At 43.4% G+C, this 23,449-nt stretch overlaps 2 protein-coding genes across 3 annotated transcripts in view; one reads left to right on the top strand and one right to left on the bottom strand.

Moving 5' to 3' along the window:
- Positions 1-268: 268 nt before the first annotated feature.
- On the top strand, positions 269-3,891 carry kics2 (KICSTOR subunit 2). 2 transcript variants are annotated; one of them, XM_030785418.1, is made up of 3 exons: positions 269-615; positions 1,169-1,474; positions 2,936-3,891. In XM_030785418.1, exons 1-3 carry the CDS (start codon positions 539-541, stop codon positions 3,753-3,755), a joined length of 1,203 nt encoding a protein of 400 aa, XP_030641278.1. In that variant the 5' UTR covers positions 269-538; the 3' UTR covers positions 3,756-3,891. The 2 variants fall into 2 exon arrangements, with proteins under 2 accessions (XP_030641278.1, XP_030641273.1); XM_030785413.1 differs by having other exon boundaries at positions 269-779; positions 1,186-1,474.
- A 3,699-nt stretch (positions 3,892-7,590) lies between these two features.
- srgap1b (SLIT-ROBO Rho GTPase activating protein 1b) overlaps positions 7,591-23,449 on the bottom strand; it is a 16,799-nt gene continuing 940 nt past the window's right edge. The window contains exons 2-21 of the mRNA XM_030772852.1: positions 22,777-22,939; positions 21,552-21,614; positions 19,480-19,659; positions 17,794-17,922; positions 16,510-16,731; positions 16,237-16,338; positions 15,286-15,483; positions 13,573-13,657; positions 13,310-13,337; positions 13,129-13,159; positions 12,505-12,562; positions 12,336-12,413; positions 11,823-11,957; positions 11,097-11,202; positions 10,242-10,466; positions 10,063-10,142; positions 9,796-9,973; positions 9,399-9,533; positions 8,503-8,854; positions 7,591-8,019 (exon numbers count right to left, since the gene is read on the bottom strand). Coding sequence (XP_030628712.1) covers positions 7,591-8,019; positions 8,503-8,854; positions 9,399-9,533; positions 9,796-9,973; positions 10,063-10,142; positions 10,242-10,466; positions 11,097-11,202; positions 11,823-11,957; positions 12,336-12,413; positions 12,505-12,562; positions 13,129-13,159; positions 13,310-13,337; positions 13,573-13,657; positions 15,286-15,483; positions 16,237-16,338; positions 16,510-16,731; positions 17,794-17,922; positions 19,480-19,659; positions 21,552-21,614; positions 22,777-22,939 — 2,977 coding nt within the window. The remainder of the gene's footprint in view (positions 8,020-8,502; positions 8,855-9,398; positions 9,534-9,795; positions 9,974-10,062; positions 10,143-10,241; positions 10,467-11,096; positions 11,203-11,822; positions 11,958-12,335; positions 12,414-12,504; positions 12,563-13,128; positions 13,160-13,309; positions 13,338-13,572; positions 13,658-15,285; positions 15,484-16,236; positions 16,339-16,509; positions 16,732-17,793; positions 17,923-19,479; positions 19,660-21,551; positions 21,615-22,776; positions 22,940-23,449) is intronic.

Raw genomic sequence — 23,449 nt, 5'->3', positions numbered from 1 at the left:
TTGTAATATTCTGTCGAAAGGAAAACTTTTAAAAGATGTGGACTACCACCTCTTTATTTACATAAAAGGCGTGTGTTGAATATCAGTGAAAAAAAACACAGAATCGACTAATTCTTATATACTGTATTGGATGATAAGGATGAGATTCCTTTTGACTGTGAAATATCAGCACGGGGTGGTGCCACTTTATTTGTTTCTACAACAGTAAAGCAATTTTGAACTCTACGGTCTTCCGTAGTATTATTGTGGAAGAGTGTCATGGCGAACACGTAAGCGAGACTTCAGTACAGGAAAAACCCTCTCTGTTTCCTGTTACAGCTTAGTAATTTAGTTTATCTTTTTCAGTTGGCCTGAATGATAACTTACCACTCCATAGTCAGTTCTGCTTTACTTGCAAACTGCTGAATGGAAGGCCAGCCTAGCCTCATGTGCTAACAGGCATCACCTGCTATGCCATAGCTATGCTAGTTAGCTAACTAGCTGCATCCTGCACGATTCCCTGAATCCAGCTGCGGTTAAAAGCGGTCTCATCATAATTATGATGGAGACATTAAGAGACGAGGAACTACGACCGGTACCGAGGGAGCGGGCGATCCTGGAGAGCTTCTTCACGCAGCTGGGGATGTTTTCCTTCGACAGAGCGAAGGACTACGTGGAAAAAGAAAAGGACAGTAGCAAAAGCACAGGAGCAATCTGGGCGTCCCTGTTGGCTGCACTCGCCCATCTTGCAGCTGCAGAGAAAGCTTATCACAATATGACATTTCTCGGACAGAAACTGGGTAAGGGGCAACAGTGCCTAATTAAGATCACGAGTCAAACTGGTTTGCTTGACTTATATTTCCTGCATTTTTAATTGAAAGCAGAGAACTTCATATTACCGAAGAGACGTTTTATGGTGTCATTTATATTGGTCTGCTTAGCAACTGTCAAAGCTCATACATGCAGACACAGAACTAGTCGTGAAATGCGATAGAATTTTGTTCTGCAGATGGCGCTGCAGGACCATTCATATCTGTTTTTCATTCACTGCAGCACCGTTGCGTACTGCCACAAAACACGGCTGCAGCTCATATTAATTTGTATGGAGAAAGGATACAGTTATGCTTGTGGTGTAGATGACTATATTTTCTGTCAAATTTACACGTTGTAACTTCATTTATGGATGTAGTGAGTGTATCGTTGCAGGAGGTCAGTCTTTCTTCAGTCGAAAGGACTCCATAAGAACCATCTATACGTCGCTACATAACGAACTTAGGAAGGTGGTTAACATGGGGCGCCACACCTCTGGAGGCTCCACCCCTTACTTAGAAGATCTGCTGTCTCATCTCTCTGAGCAGCTGTGCCACTTCACACAGGCCAGGATGGAGATTGCAGACTTCTATGAGAAGATGTACTCACTGGGCAGTCAGAAAACAGTCAATTCAGAGGAGCTCGTAAGCACTCTGGAGAGCATCCTTCAGAAATACAGCTCCAAGTAAGAGAGATGAGACTTGAGATGTGTGTGCTTGTGTGTGTGTGTGTGATTAGTGCTTTAATGCTGCTGTAATAGTTCTTACTCTGTGACAGTGACGGTGAGGAGAATGACTGTGAGTGAGATGGAGGGAGTGAGTTAGCTAAAGAGACAGACATGAAGTGTTCTCCTTGTCTATGTCCATCACTTCCACCACAGGGGAGCTCTTGCTCTCTGACCACTACCCAGGGTCACTCCTCATGGGCTTAAACTGAAGCTCAACCTTGCCTGTCTGTTTGACAGTGGTTCTCTGCATAAGACACACATCACTGAACTCCTGTGCATCTCTTTTTTCTTTCCATAAGCACTGTATATATCTCAGTAACCCTCCGATACTAAACAGGTGCACCCACTGCACCAGTCAAAATGAATGTTGCCCAATAATACATTACTAACATGCATGAGAAGTCGATAGGCAAGCTGTCAAGAAATTTTGAAGGTAACTTGATAGACAAATTTGGTTTACACAAACATGGAAATGCAACCATAATGTTCAGTTACAATTACACAGTGTCATAAGCATTTTAGTCATTTAAGTCATATTTCTGCTAAACCAATTAAATTGAGATGGCTTGTGACAGAACAAATATGGATGCCAAGTGTCAAGTTTCCAATTCCAGAGGAAATACCATGTGATATTTTTCAGAATATTATATAAGTGTGTGTTTGCTATGGTGCTGTTGTATGTTGTGTGTTCTCTGTGCTGTTAAATGTTGTGTGTGGGAAGATTTTGGTTTCGTGAACTTTGCTGTGATAAATGACTCCAGCAGCGTAGTGTTCTCCTGCAGATTTTTCAAGGTGAACTCTTCACAGGAGATGGAGAGATGCCAGGATACCAGAAGAGTCTTGAGTAATTATTCTGGAGATTGAAACTTTTTAGATAATCAGATAGTGGTAAAGTCATCAGTGCTGGCATAACTTTATAACTGTTGGTTGAACCTCTGACCTTGTATTCTGAACCAGAGGTCTGCCTGATATCAAACCCCTGCTGAATGACAGTGTAATTTCTCTCTTTTTCTCACTCTCCTCCTCTGTCACTCCCTCTCTCTCTGCCTGCTAAGACATGTAATTAATGTTCAGTCAGGGGTGACAAATTCACACACTGGTGCTGAATACAGAGGTGATATAATGAGCTAGAAGCGGCACTGCAGTATTCATGATTTCAGTCTCCTGAAGCTAATGACTGCACAGCCGTGCACTGGTGCAGTTTCTCTCACTTGGATGGATGGAATGTAAGCTGAGTGCAGGAGTCACGGGATCTGACATGAGAACCAATATTCAACCTCCAGTTTTGTTTTCCTTTGAGATCCAGTAGGGATTCCTTTCCTCGTATCTACGTTTGTCCTTGTATCCACAGACATTTTGTGCCATATCTGGAAGCCATTTTGTGTCAAGGCTAACATCCAGTTATTATCACCTCTGCAGGTTCCACCACCCAATACTGAGCCGACTGGAGGGCAGTTTCCAGGTGGAGGTGGATGTGCTGACACAGCTGCTGCGCTGTCAGGCCCAGGTTTCAGAGTGGCACTTCCTGCCGGCCTTGCTCAATCTGCACGGTGCTCACTCCAAGCTGCAGGCCTGGGGACAGGTGTTTGAGCGGCAGCGCGAGACCCGTAAGCACCTGTTCGGCGGCCAGTCGCAGAAAGCCGTGCAGCCGCCGCATCTGTATGTGTGGCTGCAGCGCCTGCAGGGAGCGCTGCTCGCCAAGTTCAGCTTTTACTTCCACGAAGCCCTGAGCCGTCAGGCGCCGCCATCCGAGATGAAGGCGCTTACTGCGCGCACCTCGCCCGACTACTTCGGCAAAATCTCCGCATTCATTCGCAAGCATGACGCCGCAAACGTCTCTCTAGTCTTCGATAACCGCGGCTCTGAGAGCTTCCAGGGTCATGGCTACCACCACCCTCACTCATACCGAGAGGCACCCAAAGGGGTGGACCAGTTTCCTGCTGTGGTGTCGCTACCCAGTGGGGAGAGACCGGTCACACACTGGCCCAACGTCATCATGATCATGAGCGACCGGGCGGTCGAGCTCAACGCCCTTGACAAAGTGGTTCCCTTCTACGACGACAAGGTCCAGAGCACGTACTTCCTGACGCGGCCGGAGCCACACTTTACTGTGGTGGTCATTTTCGACGGGCGCAAGTCAGAGAAGGACTCGCACATTGTGGCCTTTCTGCAGGAGCTTTCGGGCTCACTGAGGAACTCCAAACCTTTCTCCACACTCAAACCAGGCTCCAAAGGCTGAGCTGTGTGTGGAACCATAAGAAATATCCCAGGGACAAAGTCCAGTTTCTTATCATACTGTGAACCAAAGTGTGCCCAAGCGATGACCAAATATAGGCATATTGGCTCTTTTGTGGACTGAAAAAGTTTTAAGCAGGTATTTTAAAATTGACTACTAACAGTTTGGAAATTAAATGTTCTTTATTTTGCTAACTATTGTAGACAATAATTGGACATAATTTCCTCTGTTTTAGTCATGCTGCTATGTTAAACTTGACATTTTTTTAAAGAAACTTGCACAGTGATTAATTTTAAAAGTGGATCTTTGTTTTATTTTTTTTTCAGTTTCTGTGACTATTGGTAATTCTGTTCTGAAATAAAGTTAAGAATGCTATGCTTTCATCAGCCCCCTCTGCTGCATTTAAGTTATAGTCATTCATAAAATGGAGTCAACACAGACTCATATTTAACCTGTCTGAGACAAAGATCCTGAGGCTACAGATAATGTTACTTGTGACTAGACTCTAAAATCTGTACTGAGTTACCTCAAATGCCCTGCCCTTAAATACTCTCTATGAACAACTGAAAGCATGTGTGAAGGCAGTTAACTTTGGGTTAGCCAAGAAGAGGGATGATCCTGAGCCATGCAAACAGTCATGCAGAACACACGTCACAGTCAGATTCATGCGTGAATCTAGTCCGACATAGACAAACAGCCAATGTGCTTAGTCAGCCTGAAAAGATACGAATCTACACAGATAAGAGGACTTGAATGTCACAGAATTGTTTCATGGCTGATCAAATGACACAAAGGTCATAAAATCTGCATAGATGTTCATGCTAGGGGAACCAGTTTGTGCGTGAGGACCGTACTTTTTCAGGGCTTTATCTTAATGCAATCATAACTACAGCTACTGACTGCAAGACTCATCAGTAGGTGAGTGCATTAGGAGATAGTACAGTAGTAAATTAGCTCTCATTTGAACACAAACATACACATCTCTCCATGAGTTAATGGCACGGAGGAGGGCTTCATTCTTTGCTCTTGTTAACTCCTCTCCACTGCATACACTCTCCTCAGTCAAGAACACTACCCCCTTCCCATGTGTTCTCCCCAGCTGCATGAGTTTTATATGCATCTCTGGCCTTTCTACATTTTTAACACTAAGACTGGAGGGATAGCATGGGTTAGTGTGTGTGTGAACTCAAGTTCATGAAAAAGCAGTTCTGTTGATAACCAACCACCCCCCCCCCCCCCCGCCCCCCATACAGACCCTTATGCAGAGGGCGTTTACACATCATTCTGGCTGAGGGGCTAAATATGCTTGGTTTTTGTTTGAAGATGGATATCACGGTGGTTTGTGTGGATCAGACAAATCCTGCCCTGAGAACAGGCCTTCCAGTCGTAATTACGGCACAACATAAACTCACAGCCAACACTAGAGAGGGACAGATCAACTTTCCTTTATTTCAAGACACATTCAGTTTGACACCCTTTAAAATGCTCTGGAGCATGGTATAATGCTACATGCCAAGTACACAAGTCCTATACATGAAAGTGCCACATCACAATTGGTTAACTGTATATATTTATTATTTCATTCAGATATATTAAACATTTGAGGAGGGGAAAAAAGGGAGCTCTATTGTTAATATCATTTCATTCTTGGAACTACTCTTCAGAGAGAGACAGGAGCACTAACTCCAGGCCAGACATGTACCTCCTCCGCCAAACACACGTCCTAAAAGGCACTTTCGCAGGGACACACGGCAGGTGAATGTGTGTGTGTGTGGAGGGGAGGTGGAGGTTGAAAGAGCAGGTATGCGCAGCTGCCTTGCTGACAGAAGAACACTTTTTAACACGAGACTACAAGCACCAGGAGAAACAGATTATATCCTTGACACCCATTTATAAAAAACCAAGAACGAATCAAGATAGAAAACACAAGTGAGGAACAGTTGAAAAAGAGAGAAACACTAAGGTCGCTCATTTTGTGCATAAAAAAAGTAGGAACATGGCTATAATTCGGTAAACAGAAAACCTCAAGGCTTGTTTTCTTGATATGTGAGGTTATTAAATGTGAATCATTACAGAAAATAGTCCTGTGCCTGCCAAAACAAACTTTCACCTTTCTTACAGAGATCATAGGAGTATACCACCCCCTCACACTCACACACACACACACACACACACACACACACCAAATCACTCTCCTGACAACAAATCTCACATAAAAAAACAAACCACCCATCTCCCTTACTTTCACAAACACGTAAAAAAGCATCACACTTCAACAAGCATTCACTGTGAGTCTTTCATGCTCTCGCTCCCCTGCACATACACACACACACGCGCGCGCACACACATAAACACACACTGTAATCCTTCTTGTGTTCAGTTCTCTTGTCCTAGTGGCAAACATGAATAATCTAACAGAATTTGTGCACTCTGCACTGCTCTGGGCCAACATCAGGAGACAGCTAGCTGCAATTAACCCTGTACGTTACAGGACTCACACACACACGCACACACACACACACACACACACACACACACACACACACACACTCGCGTACACATTCACACGCACACACGAGCGCAAGAGCTAACGCATGCACGGGAGGTCTGAAAAATACACACCGTTGAACTGTACTCCAAAGGGAAAGACATAATCACTCTCACCCTCTAGCTGTCTTTCTTGGAGACACACAAACACACAAACACACACACTGGAAGCACAGGGGAACAATGTTGATGACAATCAGAGTGCTGATTGCCATTGGTCCTTTAACAGAGCAGCAGTGACAAATTGGAAGAGTTGTTGACCTGAGAGGAGCCGTGATCTGATGGCCAAGGTGGTGATACTCCAGGGTGCAACAGCACAGTCTGTCCTCACTGGTCACTCAATTCAACTCTTCCTTTCCACTGAAGAGCTTTGAAAAAAAGATCTGGTCCAGTCAAAACAAAAGCCGTAGCACGTTTGGTTGAGTGAAAACTCACATTAAAGCTATTAATACACAGACCTCCTCAGTGAATCCAAAGGCTCAGCTCTTGCTGAAGCATTCATTTCAAACTATCATCACATTTCCACAGCAAACGGGGAGGTTTATCTGGAAATCAAGGCTCTGTGTGGTATTGTGTGGAACAAAGAAATGGGAAAAAAAAGTGTAACATTCAGGAAATACATTCTGTGTTTTGTCACCGAATTCCTCTCTGTGAGGCTTGATGCACTGTGTGGCTAAAAACTACATTCCCCTTTAAAGATGACTACTTCCCATTTACTCATGAGGCAGCAGTGTTTCATCTTGTTTCTTAACCAATTAAATCAAAGCACAAGATAGTGAAGCAGCTTAGCAGAAGTGCCCTGCTTTTATCAGGGCAAACACATCCTTCTGTGACAGTAAGGCCAAACAAAATGACGGCACTGAAAGTACATTGTACTGAGGGAGGACTCAAGCGAACAACAATATCCACAGCTGGACTACAACTCCCATAACCAACACCTTCCTGTACACTAAATGTCAGGCAGTCCTCACTGCTGTCTCTGAATGTGTTCCTTATAAACGTATCTATACACAGACACAGTTACATCCTACTCATTTAGAGATTACACATACACACGTGCGCACACACAAACACGCGCACACGCACGCGTACATACACGCACACCACCCTGACGACACACTGATTATGATAATATCATAGACTAACCCTATCTGTCCGCTTTCTGTGTGCAAGCTATCTACCAGCCATACAATCATAGCATTTATTAACAGATGCAGTCTTCTAAACTCCAGTACAGTCTTCCATTTAATCTAGACCCTGTTTAATCCAGTTTGGCCAACTTCAGCCTGGTTCACATGGTACCGGATTTATCCGCAGGGAAGTGTTGAGGATTTGGGGTGGCAGGAGGTTGCTGGGGAGGGGGTGGACCCGATTTTGGCAGAACAGGGGGTTTGGGGCGCAGGGCCGGAGGACGGAGCTGCACGCTCATATGGGGGGAAGAGGCAGGTTTGAAGGTGCTTGTTGGAGGGTCGTTGGGGCGTCGAGAGGAGGGGCCTGGCAGCGGGGGCAGAGGGGGTAGGGGGCTAAGAGGACTGAGGGGACTTGGTGAATCAGAGGGGCTGGACAGGGTGGAAGGGGTGGAGCTGCTGGGTGGAGCTGACGGCCCATTCTTCACCTGCTCGAGAGTGTCCAGCACCAGGTCAGGAGCTGCTGGCTTCCCACTCTGCCTCTCCAGCTCCCTCAGTTCACTCAGAGCCAGGCTCATTGTCTCCTCTATGTCCTACCATGAATGACAGAGAGGGAAAGAGTGAGAGAGAGCTAGAAAGATATCGGTGAAAAAAGGTCCGTGTGTTCATTCTGCATTATGAGTTGCATTTTGAATATGCGGTGTATGTTTCTGTTATAAGAATTTAGACTATTTCAGTTTTCATGCATGTGCGTTTTTCTGAACAACCTGAGAAATGGTGTGTGTGTGTGTGTGTGTGTGTGTGTGTGCATACAAGTAACCCATGTCATGGTTTGTGTTTGGGTGTATTACTCACCTGTGTCATGGTGTCTGCGTGCGTGTGTGTTTATTATTAACCTCTGTCATGGTGTGTGTGTGTGTGTGTGTGTGTGTGTGTGTGTGTGTGTGTGTGTGTGTGTGTGTGTGTATGTGTGTGCGTGCGTGCACGTGTGCATATATTACTGACTTGTGTCGTGGTGCGCGCGCATGTGCAGGTGTGTGTGTGTGTGTGTGTGTGTGTGTGTGTGTGTTACTGACCTGTGTCATGGTGTGAGGGTTAAGAGGGCGTGCTCTGTGTTCAGGCAGGGTGCCGTGCAGTGCAGAGGGAGAGTGACGAATGGGAGGACTCTCTCTCTCTCTCCGTAGAGACTCGTGACGGCTAATGTTGGCGTTGACCATGCCGTTGGCATTGCACCCTCCTCTCTTGCGCTGGTGCTCTGGACTGTCCTGGGCACAGCTGTGCCCGCGTAACAGCTCTCTCGGGCTGAAGTGCCCGGTCACAGTCACTGTCACTGGGGGAGAACTGCGCTCCAGCCCGTTGCCATGGCAGTGCCCGTCATTAAGGCGACCCGGGACACGGCGTAGCAGAGCCTCTGTTCTCTTTCGGTGACTGGTGTTTTGGAAGAGAAAGAACGCAGGAGAGATAAAAGATGAGTTGATTAGGGATACACTGCTAAGCACATGCTAAGCACATGTGAGTCATATTAGGACAAAATAAGAAAAACATCCTAAACAAATTTTACTCGTTTTGTAGAGAGACACAAATAACCACACGCATACAGGTAAACACGTAAATATGAAATTTTATCAGCTAAATTCAGACTTGGGATGGCAGCTCTGTGAAAAAGGAAATTTACAAAGTGTTTACAGTGTTTGGTGTATGTTTAGGAGTACAGAACATGTGATTTAAGCAGAGCTATGAGGGAACCAAAGACAAAGAGACATTGTTAAACTCACTGTTACTCAAGACAAAGTATTTCTCACAGCTTAACCTGGCTAGACTGGTGAAAACATCTCTTCAATATGAATGAGTTTCTCTGGTAGTTCTCATGCATTTTAAAATATCACTGAGCTTTATGTGTGTGAGTGTGTGTGTGTCTGCATGTGTGTGTGAGTGCGTGTGTGCTTGTGTGAGAGTGTGTGTGTGTGCTCACCGGCTGATAAAGGTCTCCGGCAGTCTGGCCTCTGTTGGGGAGGTGAGGGATCTCCTGGAGTTGAGTTCATCAGAGGGAGTGCTGCTAACCTCACTGTCTGCCTTCTGACTCAGAGTGTCTGACAGAGCCTCGTCCCTTAAACATCAACCACCCTGGTTAGTAGTCGCTCCGTCAGGCACTCCATATACACATACTTCTGTCTGGTCATCCCAGCACTCAGAAAGTAGATGCACAGTGTCAGCGGGTAAGGATCCTACTGATGATCCTATTCTCACCATGGTCTAATACTAACCAGCATTTTATATCATTTACAGTACTTCAGAATTTCATGGCCTATGATTTCCATTTCTGCTTTTCTTCATCCAAACTTTTACGCGTTATGTGTGTATGTACTCACTCCTGCAGCACTATGTATTGGTGTGGTATCAGTCCGTCGGTGCCGTTGTGTCTGCCCTCCCACCAGTCATCTGAGGCTCGCTGGAACAGCAGTAGAGTGGCGCCCTTTTTAAAGGACAGCTCCCGTGCTGAACGACCCACGTAGTCAAACTTAGCTATTGCCTCCACATGCTCGGCTTCTGAAGGCAAACATGAAAACCTTTATTTCTCATATTTTATTTAGTATGTTTCGAGAGGGTCTCTCTGCACGGGTACGTTTGCGTCTTACCCTCTTCACTCGTTTGTGTCTCAGTCCCTCCATCTTGTTCACTCTCCTCTAGCGCACCTGGCTCGCTGTATGGACTCTCACTGAGAGACACACACAGAGTGGAGAGGTTGTGTTTGTCAGAATTCAGTACGAGAGAGAAGTGAAGCGAGCTGAGATATCTGTGTGGCACACTCACTCACCAGTACTCCGTACTGCTCATGCATTTCTCATAGACTGGGCCGTCCAGCTCTTTGGTGTCTGGAAAGATGGCCTCGTGGTGGATGATGATGGTCTTGATGACTTCATTCACGTGGGCCTGGCAGGAGACCTGGTCTAGGAGGTCCGGTGTGGGCATCAGTGTTGGGCCAAAGCATATAGCCAGGTTTCCAGGGTCCATCATGTTCTCATCACTGTACTGAGACAGGCTGTCCAAAGGCAAAAGGAAATGACTGATCTGTTTTGATCACAGACTAATGTATTCTTGGAAAATGTATCTCATTATGGCAATTTTTATTACAGTGGTCACTCTTTCCAGCTTTAAAAAGTGTCTTTCAAATGAAAATAATAGAGTGAAGAGATGAAGGATATTGGTGTATGATTTGCAAAAGAACGTGGAAAAGATGGCAATGTTTTAGATTTTGAGGAATTTTCTGTGGGCTGATCACACCTAAGCCCCCACAGAGACCCAGAGTAAATGAGATTCTTTCTCAGTGCTGATGAATCATAGGACTGTGTATCACACCTGTTCTCCTCACACCTTTATTTTCATCTCTCTCTCTCTCTCATTCTCTCTCTGTCTCCTTGCTCTTAATCTTTATCCTCTTTTTTCTCTGCATCTCTACTTTTTTCTCTTGCTGTCTCTTGGCACAGAGGTGGGGGTGAATTTAATTTCCGGTGTGAAAGCCGGCACTTAATTTAGCTGCATCTTTCCACTGCAGAGACAGACTGTCTCTACCTGGCTATGTGTGTGCACATGCACATGTGTGTGTGTGTGAGTGTGTGTGTGTGTGTGTGTGTGTGTGTGAGTGTGTGCACGTGTGTGTATGCATACTCACTGGTTGAGGAATGCAAACAGGTATCTCATGATGACTAGTGTGGGCCGTGGTAAAGTCATCAGGATCTTACGGATAGAAAGCGCCCTGTCATACAGACTCTCAGTGCCTGTCAACAAATACACATCAACACATTTATATATATGTACACACAAAATGACTCTCACTGTCAACAAGTACACATCAACACATTTATATATATGTACACACAAATTGACTCTCACTGTCAACAAGTACACATCAACACATTTATATATATACACACATACACACACACACACACACACACACACACACACACACCATGACTCTCACTGTCAACAAATACACATAAACACATTTATATATATACACACACACAACGGGACTCTCATTGTCAACAAATACACATCAACACATTTATATGTATACACAAAATGTCACTGTCACTCTTGTCTTTAAAATGAACACTGCACAAAATGAAATACTAGTTCAGCCATAGCATGCAAACACGCATAGAGAAATACACAACAGCAGCTGCACAAATTCCTAGAGAAACTGATGTGCACTCAACCCCCTCATATCCTGAATTCATATCATAACTGTATCCTTCCACTATTTTATTTTTTTCCTTTGGTACACCTCTCTTTTCCTCCCTTCATCCTGCCCAAACACACACACACACACACACACACACACACACACACACACACACACACAGACAACACACAAAGCGGGTGGTCCACTCACGGATGCAGGCTAAGAGGTCGTTGAACTTCTCCTTAGGAAAGAGTGGGTTCTCCAGGTTGCGGAAATAGAGTTTGAGCACGCCTGCCACTGAGTTAATATCATGGTTGTTCTCCTCATCGGTCAGAGGATCATTGCCTGGAAAACACATACATGACCATCTCTATGGTATTTGTAAGATGATAATAATAATAATAATAATAATAATAATAATAATAATAGTTTATTTAGAGCCCAATATCACTATTTATAGTCTCAAAGGGCGTAAATATCTGTAACAAAGTCAAATCAAAATGATATTATCCATAAGTTAGAGATGACATGCATTACATAAACAAATATTAAAAAAAAAGGTTAAACACAGTATGGTGATTGTGGCCTCCTTTTGAGTCACACACAGTTCGGATGGTTTGTGTATTGTTTGAGCCTTTTAATCTTTAGGGTTAATCTCTCAAAATAGTACCAAACATTTTCAAATTGAAGTTGTGCGTGTGATGAGTGTTTGTGTCCACGCACCTCGTTCGAAAGAGTTTTTGATGTCGTTGACCTCCACTTGAGAACCCGACACCCGGAAAATTCCCTGGTGCTGCAGACCTGGAGAGGGAAAAACCAAGTACAGTTAAATACACCTGTGTGTGCGTGTATGCGTGTGTGTGTGTTTAAACAGCTTATATTTGTAACTGACCATACAGGTTGATGAAGCGGATACAGCTCTCTACGATGATAGGGATAGCCTTATTGTCCTACAGACATACAGAGAAACAGAAACAAAAGGAGAGAGAGAGAAACAAAGGGAGACAGAGAGAGACTGAGAGAGAATATCATCTGTCAAGCAAGCATACACAGAATGAATATGTCTGTCTCTTTTAAACAACAGAATAAAATGGACTGAATATAAAATAACAGAATTCAATTAAGACAGATCGGAATTAATAAAAAGTAACTCAATACTTGGAAAGACAAATGTCAAAACAGATTCAGAGACAGAGCCCCTGCATAGTGGTGCATAACAAACATTTGTTTGTGTCTGTCACAGCCTAAGGGACAGTGAGTACACCCCTCAATGCTCACATCAGTACTACCCAGACTAGAACAGGCTTGTAAGAGACCACATCCAGCATATTATTATTATTACAAAATTTGTAAAGCCAATCTCAGTGTATTGTGACAGAGTGTAGAGGAGTTTAATGTTTTAAGACATTAAGACAGTGTATTAAGACAGTGGGCATCAGTCCACAGTGAAGGTCAAACATACAACAATAATCACACAATGTCTTAAGAATTAAATGAACCACACTGGGAATGTTACCTTGTGCCTGCTATGAGAGTTTCGACGACGACTACAGACGACGAGGAAGAAGAGAAAAATCATTAAATGAGACAAAAATCAATATAATTAATACTGAAAGAATCACACAGGCAGCACTGACAGATATGAATGTGCATGTACACGTTCACATTCATATGCACTCACATGCATGCACACTTACCTAGTGGTCATGAAATCAGATCTGAAACCTGTGGGCACAGAGAAATTTAACATGTCGCATGATTATGGTGTTGCACTTAAAGTAAGATACACATAAAGAGATACAGGATGCAATGAGAAAAGAAGAGACAAAACCAACAATATGAAATGATAACTGTAAAGTGGAATATGAAGTGTACAAACAAAAATAAACATAGAGACAAATCTTTATTGAGAGAGAGAGAGAGAGAGAGAGAGGCACTGAGGGATTTGTGAAAGACACACCTTCTGCTATACTCCTCTTCAGTAGATCATGTTTAGCCTGCAGTTTGGAGATAAGGTTGCTGCCCTCCAGATACTCCCGAAGTTTCTGTGCGACACAGTCAATATCCATATTCATATTCATTACACAGCTAATTGTGATCAAATTACTGCTCTGCTGTCCTTTACTGGCCTCTAACCGAGTGAGAATTCACTGGCAATCAGCAGTACACCACCATCCACAAACCAGCCGCTGTAAACATCTTACTACGCTACTGAATAATTAACTCTGTGACACTCTGTATTAAATATGTAATGGATAGTTCTGACAAGTTCTATATATTTATGAGTAGACAAATTTGTGAAGTTTGTAAAGATTGTGCAGTCAAAGTGTACAGTGTACACCTGACGTAAGTGGTTAAACTCAAATGAAATCAAAAGGAGTTTAAAAGGTTAAATCTAAACATAACACCAAAATAATCTACAAAGCTTTTGTTTGGTTGCTTCAGGGGTGCACTTAGTTCATGAGTATGTACAACATTTGAGGTTGGTAACATCCCTGAGAGCTGAAAAGGGGGCCATTCTTGTGGTATGTATGTGTGCGTTTGTGTGTGTGTGCATTTGTTGAATTTGAAAAAGGCAAAGAAAAAAATGTACTTGGCTGGAAAAAGAGAATCCACAGGCCATTTTTTTGTCTAGTTTTCAAAAGGAAAAATAACACGCTGGCGCTGGTAGTATCATTTAGCTGACTGTAAGTTTTGTGAATGAAATGTTGTGAATGAAAAAATGAGGGCTGACATAATTCAATGTTTAAGTTTGTCTGGTGTGGGCTGAGTTTCATGGTTACCAATAACACTGTCATCTTCTCCCCCTTCAAAATCCACTGAAAGACTGTGGATTGGCTTTTACCCAAATCATCGTCTAGATCTATCTTTGACTCAGCTTCACCTAATGTACCTGATCTCCAATAGCTGCATGAGCATCATTGACTATTCTCTAAATGCTGAACAACTTTTGTAATATACACACACCAGTGATCAGACATTAATTTCATTTAAATTTACTGGACATTTTTAATCTATTAATTATTCCATTAATCCACTTATGAATATAAAAAATGAAGCAGTAAATGGATAAGAAATTAATAAGGGTCTCTTAACTGCACACCATTAATCTTGGGAAAATCTTATTATTAAAAATCTACATATCTGAATCAAAACATACTGTTTGGGTATCTATTGTTTTGAACGATATGACATATTTAGCTCCATAATAGTTATTGCTTATAGGTATGTACTATTAGCAATAACTATTATGGACTGTTAGGAGGGTTTATTTGGAATAGTTCTTGTCGTTCAATAGTAGGTCAAGTAAACCTTATTTCAGAAAAAAAAACAGATGAAGATTGTAATACTACTCCAGTGAACCCACAAGTCATTATTCTAAACATTGATCAGGCACATAACTCAGCTGACAATATTCAGTAAACACCAGCTGACTTGTTCACAGTCCAAGCTGATACACACCACTCTTTGGATTAAAAGGTGGCTACTTTAGGCCGACTGCTAGTACAATGATCATGGCACATCAAGGCTTTAAAGAACCAGCTCATGTTTGCGCTATCCATCTCAAAATGACTAAATCAGCAAAATTCTGGCCCTGTGTGTTTGTGCTATCATTGTATGAACAAATCTGGCCCTGTAAGGCAGTCCTCCAGGATGGAGGGGGTGTTCTCACTGTGAAGTAGAAGAGTTCTGTCTCCTGCTGATTGGCTCGTCTCTTGGCCAAGCTGGGCTTGCTGAGGTAGGTGTCTGACACACTGGATTTGACTGACTCAGTGGAGCGACTGTGCTGGAAACTCTCTGACACGTCATAGTCGTCCATATTGACCATGTCCTGAATGGTGCTCAGAGTGGCCTCTGACGTCTTCTTCACCTGAGAGTGAGAGAATTCACCAATTAAAAATCACATACACACGGTGAGAGACTCACCAATTCACCAGAAGACATATACGCTGGGACAGAGGGAATTAAAGCCAAACAATTTCAATCCACTTTTAAGTGAATTCAGGACGATATTTCTCAGTGAGAGCGGTAATGCTTTATTGGTTGTTGAACTGATTTTGCTATGACCTCTATATGGTAATCAAGATTTAGAGAGAGAGAGAAATGAGGCTGCAGTTAGGCACACACTGTAAGGACACAGGCACATGCTCCAGAGGTAAAGCATTCATCAGCAGTTCTACTCTGTCCTTCAAACACTGAGAGCTGCAGGAAACAGCTAGTCTGCCAACAACAAGCTATAAACAACAAGCCACAGAGAGAGAAAAAGAGAGAGGGAAAGAAAGAGAGAGAGAGAGAGAGAGAGAGAGAGAGAGAGAGCGCGCATATTTCATGTCCTCATTCTTCATATTCAGCGCTATGCAACTGCTGAGGTTTGTATAAATGTGTGTGTGGGTGTGGGTGTGCGTGCGCGCGCGCGTGTCCTATCTTTTCACTCTCAGTCTTGTGAAATGGGTGTGTGCGACCAGCTCCCTCTCAATTTTAAGTTTGGCGAGGCGTGACTGCACCTGCTGAGGTGTATGTGTGTTTGTGTTTGTGTGTGTGTGTCAGTGTGAGTATGTGTGTGTGTGTTTGTGTTTGTGTGAGTGTGAGTATGTGTGTGTGTTTGTGTCTGTGTGTGTCTCACCTCCTCATTCTCAATCTTGAGTGTAGCGAGGCGAGACTGCAGCTGCTGGAATCTGAGCACCAGCTCCGCCTGCACCTGAGGCAGTGCTGTGATCTGCGTCACCTGACAGGGAACGAGCCAAAGTCACATGACCAGCGCCCTCACAAACATCAGTTCGTATACCAAGTGTCCATCACTACATAAAGACACCTCCGGATGACTGCAGTCATATTCTCCTCTCACTCTGTTGTCTGGAGGTAAGCACACTGTGTATGTTGCGGTCTGGAGTCTGACCTGGTCACCCATGTGTGGCTGGAAGGTGAAGCGGGCAGGGGGCGTGAAGCCAGTGGGATGGGTCTCCATGAAGCGTTGGCGGTCATTGCGGGGGTCCAGCCCCTCCACTGCACCCTCCAGGATGTCCAGGCCCTCGTGACGGGATGTCTCCAAACTGTACTCAGCAGACAGGTAGGTCCGTAGGGCCCGGCTAAGACTGGCATGGTAGCCCAGGTCACAACACTGCAACACCCACACTCAGCGTAAATATACATCATTTGAACTGAAATAGCACCACACACATACACGGAGTCACAAAGCTCATAGACATTCACAAGTTCAAGTAATCACAGAAAAATCACACCCACAGATATGTCCATTCAACACACACACGCAGATACCTGTGTGCGCACCAACAGAATAAGTACACACTATACCGACAAATATACACAAAATAGAATATTTGAAAAACTGCATCCTTTCAATTTTGAAGTCTGGGATCTATACTCCAAATAATGGATGACTAGCATAATCAGCAGAAGAAACATTCATGAGATGCTAAACCGATTCACGCTGAGTCTTTATAATCCACAGTCTCTCTATACCCTGGGTACTCTCTCCCTCTGCCTCTCTCAGCACACATGACCTGTGTGAAGGTCAGAGAGGGAGAGAGAGATGAAGCGAGCGAATTCTGCTGACTACTCTGAGGCGTGCCACTGAGGAAACACTAATGAGGAAAACACCAAACACAGCAAACACAGTGTGTGTATGTGTGTGTGTGTGTATAATTGTGAGAGTGAGAGAGAGAGAGAGAGAGGGAGAGGGAGAGAGAGTGCAAGAGAGAGAGAAAGAGAGAGGTAGAGAGAGAGAGAGAGAGAGTGCAAGAGAGAGAGAAAGAGAGAGAGAGAGAGAAAACTCAATTTTGTTTGGTTTTACACGGCAGAGACCATCCTTCCCTCTCTCTCAGCATTCTTTCTGTGTGTGGAGAGCTCATCACTGTGTGTTTTAGTGTTGGAATGTATGCTGTACCACTGAATACCACTGTGTGTGTGTGCATGTGTAATTAAAGGCTTAAGACTCATCCTTCTCCCTGTGCTGTAGCCTGTATATGTCTGAGTCCCTGATTAAAACAGAGCAGAGCACTTTAATGAGAGATTATTAGATCAGACCTATCACTCATTACAACATTTAGTCAGAGCGCTTCAGCTCAGGCAATAATGGAACTGCCGCAATGACTCATTAGGCTTCAGCCCTCGTGTTTGCAGGTTACAATAACAGAAGCTGGTGTGAGAAAACGGTACTCACGTCTATTAGGTGAGACAGGTCCTGGATGTAGTATTTGAACAGAGAAGCATTGGCAGCCTCCAGAGTCAACAAATACTCGTTTCGGGCTTTCATTACTTTCAGCTTGTTCTCAGAGTACTTGGCTTGGCGCTAAAGACACAGAGAAGAGGTGTGTGTACGCAGGAAAGACAGAGAAAAGGGGAGGGAGGGGAGGGCAGGGGGACACAGAGGAAAGAAGGGAGAGAACAAATGCAGAGAGGGAGAAAATAAATGCATTTTAAATCCCTTTATTTCAGCAGACTAAGCCCCGCGTGTGTCTCTGCTGTTGGAGAGAGTAATTACTCCTCTACTAAAGCAGATACAGATGGAAAGATATTGCTCCACATGGAGTAATAAAGAAAAAGGAGGAAATGGTGTGGTAAAGCCCACACAGCTACAGGAAGGTCTGTGTTCAAACTCCCACTGACTTCCTCTGATGGAGGCAGCTCTGCAGAGAGACAACACAAAAACACTGACAAAGACCTCAGTCAACACACACACACTCACGCCTACATACACACTCTGTCTCTCGCACACAGACATACAGACACACACACACCCGCCTATACTCACACTCTGTCCCTCTCTCGCACACACACACACAGACACACATGACTAACTGTTGAGTGTCAAACTAATTACTTTTTTAATAACACAAAGCATAAAATCAAATATTAACTAATTAGAAATATACTAAGACACTGATGAATCAACTGACATTGCTGGCAGAACATCTCATAAAAGACCTGGACAAAGGTTTTGAGTCATCTGACCTAAGCGCATCTCAAACACATCATAACCAAATCAACAGAACCGGTATGCCAACCCGGAACTTAAACCAGTATATTTATCCAGAAAAAGGCTCTGCTAAACCAATAGGACACGAGATCCATAAGAGAAAAACCCCCACTCTCAATCCAAAACATCACCTGTCCAACATCCCATGTCCAAACCAACATATCTCAACCAACACACACAAGCAAGAAATACAAATGCTTCAGAACTAACAAATCACAAAGGAGGACCTTTCAAATGATCATAGTTTCTGGAACATAAAACAATATTTAATTAAGAACAGCAAAAGCTTGTCAAAACACACAACAAAATCCCACAACCACAGGAGGAAGACAAATGCAGAATCAAAACCCAAAATATTCTGCATCATTAAACCCAACACAGACACCAGGCACCACAACAAGTAAACACATATAAAGCCACCAAAAAAAGTAAACACACAACAGTGACACAGCACAGCTGTTTCACTAGCACAGCAACTAAACCATGTCTTCAAGTGCGGTCTTCACTGCAGCCCATTTTACAAAACATAAGCCTAAATACACAGTGGTTACACACAAAAAACAATTCAGTCAGCCCAGATTAGTCCAATTCAGACAGTCCATATCAACTGTTCTGATTAACCCAGAATTTTCAGAATCAGCTTAAAGTGAACACTCAAGGTGGTACGAGGAATTCATGACCACAACAGCATCACGCTGCATTGGTTTTTTATACTTTATTTTATTCTGTGAGTACGCCGTCCCCTAAATCAATCAGACGTTTTATAGAGATGCTAAAAAGCAAAACAAAAACAAACAACCAAACAAACAACAACAACAAAAAAAACCCATGCAAAACGTATTATGCTTTGTCTGTTTGTGGCTTCCGTACCTTCTCCTTCATCTTCTGGATCTTGCGTGCTGCGTTGCGGCGCTGGTGTCGGTCCTCGGTGCGCAGACTGAAGACGGCCTCTCCCCCGCGGCCCTGCCTCTCCCCCTGCCGCTCGGCCTCCTTCAGCTTGGTCTCTGAACTCAGGGTCTCAGCATGATACATGTGGTAGGTCTTCATTACCTGCTCATGGGAGATGGCAGGGGTCAAAAAAAAAAAAAATCCAAACATTTTCTAGTATGAAGAGATAAAAGATAGTTAGTGCGTATGACGTGGCTTTGTAGGGGACTACAGCACCCCCAAAACTCCTAAAACTGCCAAGTGAAGGAAAGAATGAATTTGAAGTCTAAAGGGAACAACTACCGGAAAACCTAAACTGGATTATGACTTCTTTTGTGGACGGAATATTTTTTTTTCTCTTCACTAGTCTGATCAACAGTTTGATCTTTTTGACCTGTGGGAACTTGATGAACTAGCTGAATATAATTACTGAAAATTGCATTCATTTTGTGTCGTGTGTTGTGTACACAACAGCTCATCCAATTGAGGCAGGGTTTGATTTAGTTGCTTATGCAATGTTAAGGGATCATCTGAAAGTCTTTTAACCCAATTTACTGATTTAGGTACATGCTTCCTGTGTATGGCTGACTGACTAAAAACTAAAAAACTGACTAACCACCTCAAACTGAAAACTGCTGGGCTTAGATCACTACAATAATCTCTAGCCCTTCAATCCAAATTCAGGTCTGATCTTATCAATGAATAGTGGTTGTCTGAACAGTGAAACCACAATAAGTGATCGTGGCATTATCGTGCCTGACTCTCAGGTAAAGGGGACATGGACATTCTGCAGTGTCCAGTCACTTGAGGACTGCCAGCTGAAGGGCTCTCTATTAAACTACAGTGTCTATATATCTTACTTTCATGCTTTTTCTGGTCTACCTATAAAACCCTATCACACACCTGTAAAAGACAAGCACAAAAGTGGGGCATACATCTGTAAAAGATTGCGGTACCCGTAATCCCAGAGCACACATCTGGGACACAGCTGTGCCCACATCTATGGTGCTTTCATGTGCCCCCACTCAGAAAATTGCTTCTTCAGCAATCCACTCAAACGAGTCTTTGAATAATGACTCGTGTGTGTGTGTGTGTGTGTGTGTGTGTATATTAAGGATTAAACCTAAATATGATTTTAAGTCGTTTGTGGGTGCAGGTGTTTATGAGTAGTGTATGTATGCAGGACACTGTGGGTGCTGGTACGGGGTCTGTGAACAGGAGATTGTAGGGCATGTGGGCGTGATGGCTGTCAAATGTACCCTTTAAACCCCACATGGGCACTGCAGCAGAGAGCCAGAGAGAGAGAGAGAGAGAGAGAGAGAGGGGGGGGGGGGGGGGGGGGGGGGGCTGAGTTGTCAGTAAACGGCAAAGAGCTGCTGGACAACCCCATTACACCCTTTCCTTTCTCTTTCTTCATCTCTCTCTCTCTCTGTCGATTTGTTTGTATGTCTATGTAAAGACAGACAGATGGTCTCCCAGGTGCACACTCGTGGTGTTGAGCTTAAAAGACTGCTCTGAGACAAGGTGGACACTTTCATAACTCACATGACTTTTTTGAAACATTGTTTTGTATTCTGAATGTAAAAGACTCCTCTTGTAAGCTGTCAGCTTTGCTAGCAGAGAAATGTAGGGCACATGTCTTTCTTCAATAGAGATTACATATTTAAGAGATGGCAACTTTTAAGTGCTTTGTTCTGTCAAACAGGCTCAGGTCAAAACGTAAAAAGCTTCTACTCTAAAAAAACCCCAACCCCCCCCCAAAAACCCAAAATAAAACAAAACAAAAAAACAGGAGGTGTTGTAAGTCTGATACTTTAAAATACCGAATCAGTGCTTTTCCAACAAGAAAAGATGAAAGATGTATGGCATTCCACAACAGGAATGAAAACATTTTGCACATAAATAGGAGGAAACAGTAAGTTTGACAAAAACAAAGACATAAAGAGACAAAAAAAAATCATCTAAGGATGGTGGAGAAGAAATGATTTGAGGACTGACAGAGATCTAGCACTCACTGTGTAGAGTTCATTAAGGATTTTCATCAGGTCTTCTTGAAGCTGGAAGGTAATCTCCTTACTCTGGAGAAAGACAAAAAAAACAAAACAAGAATGATGGTCAGACAGGGGTAAAAAAGAAAAAAAAAACTACCCTAAGTCGAATACACATTTAATGGAACTGAGGAGACTGCATAAGTCTAATAGAAGACCACTTGAGACACTAACACCTTTATCAGTACACTCTACACTCTGTTCAGGAGATAAAGACAAGGAAATGTACTATTTAACAGTGGCTGAACAGAGCAGATTTCATTTTTTCCCCACACAAAACGTAACCTTGATTGGAATATCAGAGACAAACCTGGATAAACTCACTTTCCGCTAAAAGTTAGAAGAGGGTAGTCTCTGAAACGCTGTTGGGTCAGCATAAGTTTATGCCAACAGTAGAATATGAATCATTACTTCAGGTTGATTGTTATAACTTATAATAACTTATAATTATTGTTATGGTCTAAGAAGCGAAACATACTCATATGCACGTGGTCACTAGCCCATGTGGAAGTCTGACTAACTTAAAATTTCTGTGAAACTTAACTCCAGGCAGCCTTGGATCCATGTATGCATCTGGGTTGACTTGTTCATTGACAGTAAATGTTACCCCATACCCACTTCCTCTGAAGCATATACATTGGCACAATGAGTTTTTACAGTCATTGTTTCGGAAGTTCTCTCACTACAAAAGTTTTGCTATGATTAGACATGTCCTATGACTTGTGTATAAATGACAGGTGTAGAATATTTGAATTCAGAACACCAGTCTGAAAGCTTTGTAGGAGTAACCGAGTTGGCCAAACTGTCATACTCTTAGGGTTTATGGTTTTAGTTTAGCTTTAGTGCTCACATCATGGGCACAGAGTTGGCACAGAGAAACTTAAGTGCACAGGACAGAAAATGCACTTTGCATAAATAAAACAGTACGATGATGTGTGCTACAAAGACAGAGAGAACCTATCAATAATAAACATGAAATTCCCATGCAAATAAAACTCCTGCACATCTCTTACACACATACACACACACACACACACACACACACACAGACACACACAGTGCTGGCACGCTAAATTCCTGTTGCGTGCGTGTATTGGTATGTAAGCCAGTGATGTGAGCTCTACTGCCATACAGATAAATTCCTAGTCCTTTAGCCTGCTCAGAAGCATTAAACATTGTCCTCTGGTCCCACCTTCTTGAGCAGGCGTGTGTTGTCCTCGCTGACGTGTGCGAGGCGTGTGATGACATTGTTGAGGTAGAGGTCACTCAGCGTGGCGTGGTCCTTACTCTCCCTCCTCACCTGATTGAGCAACAGGTACCAGCAGTTGACCGGAGACAGCAGGTTCTGATCCTTCCTATCAAAAACACAGCACAGGAAAACACATGCGGCTGTGTGTGTCACAGCAGGAACGAAAACAATAATCCGTCCCAAAACTTTACCCATAAACATTCCCCAAATCACACAGGGACCTTTGTAGGAAGCTGCAGAAATGAGCCTCAGCTTACTGGAAGCGTATAGACGCACATTTTTGGAAACACATTCACCAGTTTACACACAACCTCATAAACACATGCCGTTCTGTGAGGTGTGCCATACACCACAAAATAATTTTTGCGTTTCTCAATTTCGAGGCAGTCTGGAGGTTTGTGCCGTTTCAGAGCACTGTCTCATCACTGCAAGTGCTGAAAAGCAGGTTTAATTAAATCAATAAAATAAAGACAAATTGCCTTTATTTTCTCCTTTAGACCTACGTTGAAACACCAATATCTGGGTCTAAACACCCATAACTGGGTCTAAACCATGCTTAAAAGAATATGAATGACAGAATCTCTGCCACAACTCCCTTAAAAGGCTCCAGTTCCTC

Source organism: Chanos chanos, chromosome 1, assembly GCF_902362185.1.
Source record: "Chanos chanos chromosome 1, fChaCha1.1, whole genome shotgun sequence".
NCBI classification, from domain to species: Eukaryota; Metazoa; Chordata; class Actinopteri; order Gonorynchiformes; family Chanidae; genus Chanos; species Chanos chanos.
This window is presented reverse-complemented; position numbering and strand designations above follow the sequence as displayed.